This window comes from Portunus trituberculatus, chromosome 21 (genome assembly GCF_017591435.1).
Source record: "Portunus trituberculatus isolate SZX2019 chromosome 21, ASM1759143v1, whole genome shotgun sequence".
NCBI lineage: Eukaryota > Metazoa > Arthropoda > Malacostraca > Decapoda > Portunidae > Portunus > Portunus trituberculatus.
Window position 1 is genome coordinate 6595562 of NC_059275.1, and position 12375 is coordinate 6607936.

General features: G+C 42.5%; 1 protein-coding gene across 4 annotated transcripts in view; it reads left to right on the forward strand.

The window, feature by feature from the left end:
- The first annotated feature begins 220 nt into the window (after nucleotides 1-220).
- Nucleotides 221-12375, forward strand: part of LOC123507096 (nephrin-like) — a 56966-nt gene continuing 44811 nt past the window's right edge. For 2 of the 4 annotated variants that reach the window (XM_045259657.1, XM_045259658.1), the window contains exons 1-9: nucleotides 221-423; nucleotides 4428-4601; nucleotides 7039-7179; nucleotides 7589-7768; nucleotides 8932-9084; nucleotides 10079-10255; nucleotides 10782-11084; nucleotides 11228-11347; nucleotides 11763-11957. In XM_045259657.1, the coding sequence (XP_045115592.1) occupies nucleotides 4523-4601; nucleotides 7039-7179; nucleotides 7589-7768; nucleotides 8932-9084; nucleotides 10079-10255; nucleotides 10782-11084; nucleotides 11228-11347; nucleotides 11763-11957 (1348 nt within the window). In that variant the 5' untranslated portion in view covers nucleotides 221-423; nucleotides 4428-4522. Of the gene's footprint in view, nucleotides 424-4427; nucleotides 4602-7038; nucleotides 7180-7588; nucleotides 7769-8129; nucleotides 8597-8931; nucleotides 9085-10078; nucleotides 10256-10781; nucleotides 11085-11227; nucleotides 11348-11762; nucleotides 11958-12375 lie in introns of those variants that run through there. The other 2 variants (XM_045259660.1, XM_045259659.1) reach the window with 2 other exon arrangements.

Genomic DNA, 12375 nt, shown 5'->3' on the forward strand with positions numbered 1-12375 from the left:
CGTTCCAGAAATCTTCCAACATTAGCCCGGACGTTCAGAGGTACCCAGTGGCCCCACACAGGCGCCGGCAGCCACACCCCCCAGACATCCCGAGGTATAAACGCTGTACACCGCCACTGCTACATGAAGGCTAAGGTTACACTTGTCCTGGATCCCTCTCACTCTCCCTCTCCCTCTACTCCAGCCCTCCCTCTCAGTTACCCTCCAGCTTTTGTGTCGTGAGGAGCTGCTGCCTCCATCTGAGTGTTGCCCAGTGCCCGTAAACATGCCTAAACATTACGCCCTCACCTTGCCATTCCCCGCTGACTGATGCTGGTGCACAGTGTAAATCGAGGACGTCTCTCCAGCGGCAACAGACGAAGAAAGTATACAGCATAAGAAACAGAGAGTAACTTATTAGGGATATATATTCGCTAGTTACAGGTACGTAAGTGTGCTAAAAGTTATGCTGAAATTTGAATGTATAAGTTTACGCACGTCCTACTCAAACCTTGGTATAAAAGTGATGCCCGAGATTTTAAGATCTGATTAAAAATTGATCATTTTCCCACTCTCCATTATACTACATCGAAGGACATATACACGTAAAAAATTCATTCTTCACTTCGCAATATAGAAGTAATAGACTAATTCATATCTTTACACTGTACGCCATAAAAGATTGGAAGAGAAATGACACACAGACACCAGACGATAGATGCGCATTTGAGAAGGCAGCGTGCACACTTAGAAGGCTCCTGCTAAGCCCCAGCAGGAGGGGAGCGGCAGTGGGTGGCTCTGTCCTGCCCTCGTGATCCCAGGCCGTGACGAGGTAACCCGAGCAACACGTCACACACCCCGCCCACGCCTCACCCGCGCCTCCCTCCCTCTCCCCAGCTCCCCATCCACGATTATATGGTCTATACGTCGTCTTTCCCCGTCCTCCTCAGTTTTTTTTTTTTTTTAATTCAAGCCTTTGTCATGGCCTAATTAATTTCCTCCTCCTTCTTCTTCTTCTTCTTCTTCTTCTTCTTCTTCTTCTTCTTCTTCTTTTCTCTCTTTTCGTTTCTTTTTTCTTCTTTTTGTTTTCTTCTTTCTTCGTCGTCATCTTCGTCGTCACTTTATTATCGTTATTATCATTATCCTTACTATTATAGTTGTTTTTGTCATTATTATTGATACTATTATTTTTTTTTCTTCTTATTTTTATTATTATTACTATTATTATTATTATTATTATTATTATCATTATTATTATTATTGTTATTACTATTGTTATAATAATAATAATAATAATAATAATAATAATAATAATAATAATAATATTATTATTTTTTTTATCATTATTATTAGTTTTTTATTTCAATATTATTATTATTTTATTATTATTATTATTATTATTATTATTATTATTATTATTGTTATTATTGTTATTATTATCATTATCATTATTATCATTATTACTATTGTTATTATTATTATTATTATTATTATTATCATTATGATTATTATGATTATTATTATCATTATTATTATTATTTTATTCTTTCATTATTATTATTATTATTATTATTATTATTATTATTATTATTATTATTATTATTATTATTATTATTATCATTATCATTATTATTATCATTACTACTACTACTACTACTACTACTACTACTACTATCACTATCATAATCATCAACATCATCACTGGTAATAATAGTAGTAGTAGAAGTATGTATACATTTTTTTTCCTGTTCTTTAATTCTTATAGTTATTCTTCTTCTTATCTTCCTCATTTCCTATCTCTTTAATACCTTTATCCTCTTTTAGACACAGTATTATCTTTAAATCTTAGAGCAAAACAGGTAAAAGTGAGAGAGAAAGAGGCGTGGTAACAAAAGCGGACCACGCACACACACACACACACACACACAGGGTCAACGTGAGTGGGAGGTGCTTCGATGCGGTGGCGGTGTCTGCGGATGGGTACAGTTTCATTCGCAGGAAATAGAGAGTGTATCCACTTCTCTGAGATAATCATTCAAGACAACACCTGAGACCGAGAGACCGTCATTCATCATTATCATTCACACCCCCTTGTCATTCTATAACTTCATTTTGTTACTTAGATTGTGTTTGTTCCTGGAAGTAACGACCAGCATACTTCCATCCTCTTGCTTTCCACCAAGGCAGGGTTTGTTTCATGCTGTGTTTACTTTTTTGTTTTGCTTCGGTCAGTTTTGTAGCAGTGATGAACCCCCAATAATGTTTTTCCTAATTGTCCTTTTGATTGCTTGCATTGTTGATGGTTTATGTGAGTGTGTATGATGCAATTAGTATCCGTGAAATATTCTCTCTCTCTCTCTCTCTCTCTCTCTCTCTCTCTCTCTCTCTCTCTCTCTCTCTGTGTGTGTGTGTGTGTGTGTGTGTGTGTGTGTGTGTGTGTGTGTGTGTGTGTGTGTGTGTAATATGAATTAAAATCATGACAGAACTGTAGAAAATGTTTTATAGAGTTCTATCTACATATTTACATTAACCGTCATCACCTCCTTTTTTTCACTGATCAAGACTGTCTATCCTGTTCCTTTGATTGTTGTTATAAACTGTAGACCAGTCGATGACAGACGGAATCTGACAAGATGATAGAGACACGAGCACTGAGTTGTTCTTTGGCCATTCCATCAGCGCTTCTTTCTCCATGTCTACGTGCACGTAAATCACACCCATACGCCAGTGCAGCATTACCTTAGCTAGACTCAGAAAGTGACGCAGCCCACCAAGAGAAAGAGGGAAGAATGGCAGCGAGACAGAGAGATTCCTCAAGGGATCAGACATGGCGGCCTCGTCGCCGCCACTCCAGCCACATGTTTAAACTTGATCCGGATATTCACTTATGCTGATCGTGCTCTCCCTCTAACCTCCCTCCTCTCACCCCCCCTCTCCCCTCCCTCCATTCCTCTCCTTACCTACACTGACCAAGGAAGATACTTTACTCTTTCTTCATGGAACTACCCATCGTTCCCCTTCCCTCCCGCCCTTCTTCCTTCCATTCCACGTTCCCTTGCAGCCAGTGGAAGAGTTTGCACTCTTTTTTAATTGTTTTGTATAAAATGAGCAGGACCGGAAATAGCAAACTTCCAGGTTTGTTATAGTAGTGGTAGTGCTGCATTTGTTCCTGTTGTTGTTGTTGTTGTTGTTGTTGTTGTTGTTGTTGTTGTTGTTGTTGTTGTTGTTGTTGTTGCTGCTGCTGCTGCTGCTGCTGCTGCTGCTGTTGCTGCTGCTGCTACAGCTGCTATTATTGTTGTTGTTTTTGTTGTTATTGTTGCTGGTGGTGGTGCTCTTTATCTTCTTAGTGTTTTTGCTGTTATTGTTGCTTGGGCTACCGTCATCATCACCAGCCTATTCGCCAGTGCGCTTACGTGTTCGCTAGGTCACTATGCTACGAGAAGGTGGATAGCAAGACATCCACACCTGTCTCATTAGCAGTGATATTAAAAAGTATGATTAACGAAATCACTCACGTTTTATTTGTTTCTTGCTAAATACATGATTTTCCTTTCACTGTGAGTCGTGACTTTGTCGCTTCTAAGGTGAACCAAAGTAACACAAAAATAATGACAGCCAAAGTCGAAATGACACGCCAGTCTTCAGGACAGCAAGAGTTTGGTATTAGACGGGCACGGCTCATAAATGAAGCACGTATGCTTAACAAATAGTACCTGACCTCCCTCAATTCATTGATGAAGGCTTCTCACCTCTCTTACCACAGTACACTCAAACTAAATTGAAGATTGATGATGAAATATACATATTCACTGTTGATGGAAGCAATGGTGATGGTGATGGTGGTAGATGGATAGAGTCAGTGGTTCACCGGTGTGTACTGGTCAAACGTACACACTTACTTTTCCTTATCTGTGTTTGTCTCTATTCGCGGAGATTTACCACATGCGTTGGTCTATAGGTGGGGATGTGTCATGCGACTAGGAACTCCTTACAGTAAAAACGAAAAATACCCTCATACACCTACACACACTTATACTCGTTTTTCTTGTGTCTTTTATATTGACAAATATGTAGGCAATGATTTAAAGAAGGGGCATTCTACACAGGATTACAGAGTTATTGTACTAGTACTAGAAAATATATGAGCACATTTAGCCGGATGAAATGTTCCTTAAGAGGGAACTACTCAAAACAAGACGACATGCGCTGACCTCATTGAAGGTGGAAAATACAATGGAAAGATGATATCATGATTCCTTCCTCATTGTGTCCTTTACTTTACAGCCGAGTTTTCGTGGTGCGCTGGGAATTTTGCGATATTGATTCCCTACCCGACTAGAGTGTGTGCAGCCACGCCACCCCCTTGATTAACTGAGAAAATATTGATCGTTGTAATAATTGTTATACTGATAATTATATTTTATGAATTTCTCTTTTTATTATTTCAGGTGGTCCCAGTCATCTATCCTATAGCTCCTCACCGTCTCAAATCTGCCTTGTTTCGCCCTTGCTACTTGTTGCCTGCCGTCCCCTCACCCTGGCCATGATGTCCTCCTCCCCCGGGACCTCTCTCAGAGTGCGGACCTTCTACCTCGCTGTCGTCCTCTGTTGTCAACTCACAGGTCTGGCTTGCTTGTTTTGTTGCTGATTAGCTAAAATTAGAGAAGTGTCCTGAGACCTCCCCTTTAAAAATAAATTATATTTGTATATTGATGAATGAATAAATAAAATCTTAGGAACTGGGATTTAAAGAAGTAGGCAGAAAGTTCCAAAGTTTATCACTCAGATCGGTGAAATTTTGTGAATATAGGTTTACTCTTGTATTAAGGAGGTGGACAGAGAGGAAGTAGAAAGTCTTGTGCAGCGAGGCCGCGGGAGGAGAGGAGCCATGCAGTTGGCAAGATTAGAAAAGCAGTAAGCGTGAAAATAGCGGTAGAAGAAAGCAAATTAAGATCCAAAACGTTATGGCGATGAGAAAGAGGCTAAAGGCAGCCACTTAGAGGAGATAAAAACGAAACACTTTTGATTCCAACCAGTTTAGCAGAGCAGTATACATGTGTATAAGTAGTACTCCACACATGATGCATAAACCCCTTCAAAGATTTAGTGGTCGGAGTAAGGGGGAAGAAGGGGCAGTTGAAAAAATAGTGCAGACAGTACAGCAGTGTTTAAGACAAAGGAATGTCTTTTGTCGAACTGGCACAAAGACAAAAGGCTGCAACGTGTAAATGTCTTCATCATAAGCTAATAGACGCCGCACTTGACTGATTACGTAAAACACTTGTGCACAGATAAATTTCACCCTTATCTGTAATCTTCTGCTATCATTAACACTCTCAAAATTAGGTAAGAATCCTGGTGCCTTTCAATGTGTACAGTGTTACAGGGTTTAAAAGTTCCCGTTGCCAATGCCATACATACTACTTACTATCTTAGTGGCTTCCTGATTACCGTATCTCTCACACCGTGCCTCGTGCTGCAGCTTCACGTTTGACACATCAGTAAATCCATATGTAACGAGGGTGAAATGAAAACCTAAAGTATGAGTATCCATTGGGAGCCAGACGACTCGGTTTGCTGCTTAATTAAAAGTTGCATTCGATCTTGGCTTACGGTCATTTTTTTCTGAGAGGTAATATTCTCTCATGGCCTTGACTGGCGTCTTGTGACTGTTGTTGCTGGTCCATGAATCAGTACATATATTTTTCTAGGTATCTATGTTTTGTTTGAAATTCCTATCATTGAGGCGGACGTTCATGGATCAACTTCTCGCCTTCATGAAGTAATGGGTTGTATCCTTATAGGCTCTGTCCACAGCGGTCGCATCATTTTATCACATTTTCCATTAATTTCTCAACCAACCCTGGTGTGTTTTCACGGATTTGTGTATGAAGAATATTTAACGACCCCCCTGTATTAGCAATCTTTAGTGCACGTATCCTACTATTAAAAGTTAATGAATGTTATCTTCCTTGTGCGTATCTGGTATATTATCGGATCCAGTGGATTTGTGTGGAAAGATTAATTACTCAAATCAGCAACATTCCAGAGGGCGGTCGGTAATATTTAGCAGAAAAAAAGGCTTCATCCTAAGTTCCAGCGCGTTGGTGACAAGCACTCCTACAGGCCGTGACGCAGCTTACCTGTGTATGGGTTATGGCGTGAAACTCAAGTACGCTATGATACCAAAAACCACACGGAGACCCAGCGCCACTCTAAGCCACGAGCCTCAGAACCGGTTCTTGAGGATGTGTTGTTGAAGGGGGAGGGACGAGGAGAGCAGAGAGGAGGAGGGGACGGGATCAGAGAGAGAGAGAGAGAGAGAGAGAGAGAGAGAGAGAGGGAGGGGAAGAGGAGGCAACATGGCCATATAGCTATCACTTGCTTTTTTGCTTTCCTTATTCAATGTTATGTATACAGACCACTATCTTGTTGATAAACTTGTTTTCTTACCTGTGTTTCTAACTAAAGGGACATCTGTCATTCACTTCTTTCTTATCTTGCAACTCATTGGCTAGAACTGCCTCTGACGCATATCTTATTAGGTCCTCTTTCTTTTCCCCGTTCCACATCCCCTTCAGTCCCTCCTCCTCATCACCATGCTTTTCATTCCGCCTGTACCCTGTGTGTGTGTGTGTGTAATTCACCACGGTCGTCTGCTGGTCACCCAGCCAGTCTTCCCCATTACGGAGCGAGCTCAGAGCTCATAGACAGATCTTCGGGTAGGACTGAGACCACAACACACTCCACACACCGGGAAAGCGAGGCCACAACCCCTCGAGCTACATCCCGTACCTATTTACTGCTAGGTGAACAGGGGCTACATTTTCAGAGGCTTGCCCATTTGCCTCGCCGCCTCCGGGACTCGAACCCGGACCCTCTCGATTGTGAGTCGAGAGTGCTATAACCACTACACTACGCGGTGTGTGTGTGTGTGTGTGTGTGTGTGTGTGTGTGTTGCCTTGTCTTTCATATATGTTTATGCAGTGTGTGTGTGTGTGTGTGTGTGTGTGTGTGTGTGTGCACGGTTGACAGAAAAGCTGTGTTTGCATTTGGCAGCATGTGGAGGTGACGGGTTCCAGCGGTTCCTGGTGTCGCCGGAGAGCCAGGTGGTGCGGGAGGGGGACAGCGTGGTGCTGCGCTGCATCATCGCCAACCAACGCGGCAAAGTGCAGTGGACCAAGGACGGATTCGCTCTGGGTCAGCACGCACACCCTTCACTCTTCATTCAATCTGATGGATCACGTTGTCATTAGTGTTATTGTCATTTTCAAGTTGAATAGATGATCCCTCCTAGAATCACGAGTTCCTCATTCAGTAGTTTTCTCTGCGCTATCCACGTGTACATGTTACATCTATTGATCAAAATTACAATACACATCTAATAATGAATCAGTGCATTTATTTTATCTTCATTATCGTGTGCTCTCAAGTTTCTATGAAATTAATGTAGAAGGGATGATATGCTAACAAAGGATTCTATTGTACAGTTGCCAAAAAATGTCCCAAAGTCTTGCGATAATTGGACGTCATGTGACCTCTAATTGGGGCAACTTTCTGAGTGACATGCAACATTTATCACATGCTCAACTTAAGTTCAACCCTTCAGGATTCCATCGCGAGGTACCAGGGTATCCTCGCTACTCTTACACCGGGGATGCCTCCAGGGGGCAGCACCACCTGACCATCAGCAGCGTGTCCCTCTCAGACGCAGGGGAGTATCAGTGCCAGGTGGGGCCGACACTCTCCAATCCTCCTATCTGGGCCGCAGCCAATCTCACTGTTGTGTGTAAGTAGTCTGCTGGGGAAAGATGTGACTGTCTTTTTCATAAGTGGAGACGACGCGGAATCATGAACCCCTTCGCTTATTACAGTAAGGCCTATTCTTTATTTCCCTTAATATATCCATTAATCTTTTCTTATTTGCTTTTAGAAAATTCATGGGTCGCTTTTCGTTTGCTCTATAGTAAGGTTCAATTGATATTTACTATTACGCAGTTAGGCAAGTAAATGCTCGGAGCGAAATCCAGCCGGGAGTTGGAGTGCCGAATCACCGGGAAACCTCTCTGTCGGGTTGATCGGCTGCCTTCCCGACATATTTTACAATGAAATGAGAACAACTATCAATATGAAATCGAAAATTGGAGGAATTTTGTTTGAAACTATTCAAATATTAACCACTGGTTGCAGAATGATATAGAATAAATACATATAAGTAGAAAAAACAAATAGGAAGAGTCCGTTGAAAAAGCAATAGGCTGCCTTCAGTCTGATAACAACAGCAGCTATGTCCCAGCGAAATCATGAATAATTTTAATTGCTGAAAAGTCACATCAGGGCCTGCATAGGCCCACAAAACACAAGCGGTGCTACATAAGCCTTGGGATGCGCATGCGCTGAAGGCCAACTCATCAACGTAAAGCCCAGCTATTCAAGCAGCTCAAGTTCCAAGGATTTGCCCAATTGCCCCTACACCGGCGGCCTGCCCACCACGTGTGCTGGAGGCATCACCATCATGACAGCCAGTGATGCCCACAATTCCCCAAGCATTAAGAAAACTGTTTGCACGCACTTGTTCGGTGCATTCTTTGTACATAAAGTTAATGCAGGAGCAGAGGTAGGTATGGGATACCCCTTCATTGTTTATGTTCTGATACAGCGGCTAGCGAGCTAGCAGCTGCCTGCCATAATGTGAATACTATTGGGTGAGAACTGAGAACTATCAGTTGTTCTGGGTAGCTGGGAGGAGCCAGCTTTAAAAACAGCCTTGTATAAGCCCATCTTTTCGTTATTACCGGTCATTTCCCGTTACCTACTCGAAAGGTAATGGAGACAACAGCTGAACGGGTAGGGAGTGATGTAGTTCCTAAGCCTCACCCATAGTTTCTTTCCACCACATGCCATTCACATTTGACACCATACACCATCTCACGGCTACTCATGCCTCCCCAGTGCCGCCCAGTGGGATCAGCCTGGTGGGCCAGAGCGACGGCTCGGTAGTTGAGGTGGTGGCTGGCGCTTCCCTCACTCTTCGTTGCCGGGTGCCAGATGCCCGCCCACCACCCAGGATCCTGTGGTACCTGGACGAGAGACAGTTACCGGCAGGTGGGATCAGGAAGGGTGTGCAATATCTTGACGATATCTGCTTGAAAGAAATAGTTGAAGACAGCTTAAAGCATTCTCATGCTGGATACTTGTGAATTTTGACAAGGAAAGTAAGATATGAGATTGTTGGGCACTTTCCTAATATAGACGTCCCTCCAGCTCTCCTCGTTTCCCAGCTCCCCATTCGCAGCTCTTTTACGCTGCTGATTTGATGTCATATATAGATATGAAGCCACGCTATTAGTCAACAACACGTATGCTCCTCCTGTTGCCTTATTATTTTTATCATAGTTTCACTTTCCTTATTTATTATCATTCTCATTCCCATTTCCCCTTATTCCCTTAGTCGTCATCTTCTTCCCCTATTCGTTATCCATTTTCAATCTGCTATTTTATTACCATATCCTCCTATGCCCTTATTCTTTATTCTCATCCCTTATATGTTATCTATTTTTCTTTCTATCAGGTGTTTTATTTTTGTTGTTTCTTAGTCCTTTATTCATTATCATATTTTCAGTCCCATTTCCTCCTATTCCTCTATTCATTATTCATTTTCTTTGTCTCCTGATTTATTTCCATTTCCTCCATTTTCTTTTTATCCCCTTTTTTATTTCCATTTCCTCCATTTATTATCCATTTTTTTTATATCTCTTATTTCATTCCCCTTCCCTCCATTTTTTTTTTATCTCTTCTCTCTTCTCTCTTCTCTCTCTCTTAATTGTTGACCAATAGCATGGCTTCATATATGTGACATCAAATCAGCTGCGTGAAAGAGCTGCAAAGAAGGAACCAGGAATCGAGGTGAGCTGGAGGCACATCTGTATTAGGACAGTACTAATTGTTGTACATAAAGCTTAGGGAATTTACATTTCATCAATATTTTCTGCACACCAGTGGAAGTATCTTCTTCATCAAGAGAGGCAGCAACATATTGTCTAAGGTGTGTGTTTATGTGGGTGTGCCCTCAATCTAGCACTGCAGTGTTTCTCCTCAGACCAGGTGGACTCCCAGGTTGTGCGATCGGTCATGCCACACAGGTGGAGTGTGAGGAGCAGACTGACACTACAGCCTCGCATGCAGGACGATGGTGGGAGGGTGATTTGTCGCGTGCTGCATCCTGGCCTGGCCGGAGGTGGGGCCCTAGCCACTTCCATTACCTTGTCTGTCCTGCGTAAGTATTCCTGGAAGTGTTAACTGTCACACACATTTATTATAAGGATTCACCATGTTATATAAATTTAACTAGGTAGATGAAGTTACCTACTGAAAAGTATATTAACACAAGGGAGGCGGTGGCATAGTGGTTAAGGTGGTGAGCCTGGGATCAGGCAGACGTCCATGTGTAGGTTTGAATCCCACCACTTATTGCTTTGAAGCTATGCCATTTGTCGAGTGGTTTAAAGTTACCTACATATCACCATGATACCCAGGTTCTAGGTAGTTACACCAAAGATGCACTTAGGTGGTGATATGGGGCCTAATATGGGTACCACTATAAATAAAATTGCCTGTGCCACTAATGGGCAGAATTTTTTTTTTTTTTTTTTTTTTTGACCATGTGGGCTTTTCATGGGAGTTTATGGGCTAAAGGGGAAGCTTAACAGCACTTCCCACGTATACTCTTCAAGTATGCCTACAGGTGCCATAGGCTATAACATTAAAAAAAAAAAAAAAAGTCATGCTCACTGTGTCTTCAGACCCACCTGGCCCACCTGCTCTAAGTGGCTTAGGGGAGGGAGACACGCTGCAGGCTGGGGAGCGCCGCAACATCACCTGCACTTGTCCTGGGGGCAACCCTCGCCCATCACTCATCTGGTACCGTGCTGGTCGTCTCCTTGATGATTCATACAAGTCAGTGGTTCATGATCGCAACATCCATACCATAAATACCCTTGAGCTGCTGGCAACAGAGGCAGATGATGGGGTGGTGCTGGAGTGCCAGGCCGTCAGCGACCTGCTGCACCTCCCCCTCACCACCAATGTCACACTCTCTGTTTACTGTGAGTGGACTCCCTTTACCTTCTGTGATATTCCCTCTTTAACATTTATTTGGAAACATTTGTTATCACATTGCTTATCCATTGAGTTATTTGCTGTTTATGCTTAAAATATCATTAAGGATCTAAGTTAATTTTTACTATAGATGGACCAGCAGCTGTGAGAGTGAGCGGGCCAGCTCGGGCCGAGGAGGGCCAGTCAATTGCACTGCGGTGTGAGACTTCACCCTCGAGTCCACCAGCCTCCTTGATCTGGCGGGTCAATGGTAAGTAATGTGGAATTAACTAGTTTTGGCAATCAGTGTTGTATCCAAAGATCAAGGCAATGAACTGCTGTATTGGAAAAAATAATAGCACCTCCACTGTAGCTTTAAGTAAGTTACTTGTATAACTTGAGTCTGATAACTGATGTGGACAGTGCTTCATATGTGCAAGTGGATTCCTCTGGCTGACACATATAAACCAGTGACTGACTTATAACTCTTTTGTGTGATTACTGTATTTGATAACTTTTAAGATTAATCTTTTCCAAAAAAATAGGAAATTTGCTCATGCTGTATAAAGCCAAGGTTCCTTTGAGGTTGCTAGTTATGTTTTTTCAAGTGAAAATAGTTTTTTCTAACCCATCTTTTTCTTAGTTGAAAAGACTTGGTTATGTTGTGCACTTATTTATGTACTTAGGTGAAGAAGTGGTGTCTCCCAACGTTGTGGTGAAGCGGGTACCTTCAGGGGGCTGGGTAACATCCTCCCGCCTGGAGCAGCAAGTGGAGGGGCCGTGGGAGGACAAGGCACCTAGACAGCTGGCAGTGGAGTGTGAGGCTGAGCATCAGTCCCTGCCACACTCACCCCACCACACCCTTCTCATCACCCTCGTCAGTCAGTGTTCCCTCTTGCCCATGTGTGTGTGTATGTGTGTGTGTGTGTGTGTGTGTGTGTGTGTGTGTGTGTGTGTGTGTGTGTGTGTGTTTTGTTTGTAGGTGTTTGTGTGTGTGTATTTACGTAGTTGAATTTACCTAGTTGTAGTTTTACAGGGTCTGGGCTTTATGCTCGTGTGATCCCGTCTCCATATCTACACTTATCAAATTTTTCTTTAAAACTATGCACACTCGTTGCTGACACCACTTCCTCACTTAAACTGTTCCAAGTCTCAACACATCTTTGCAGGAAACTATATTTTTTAACATCTCTCAGACATCTTCCTTCCTCAGTTTCTTACTATGCGATCTTGTACTTCTAATGTCATATTCTTCTCTCATGATTAGTTTCTCATTATCCACTTGATCCATTCCATTAA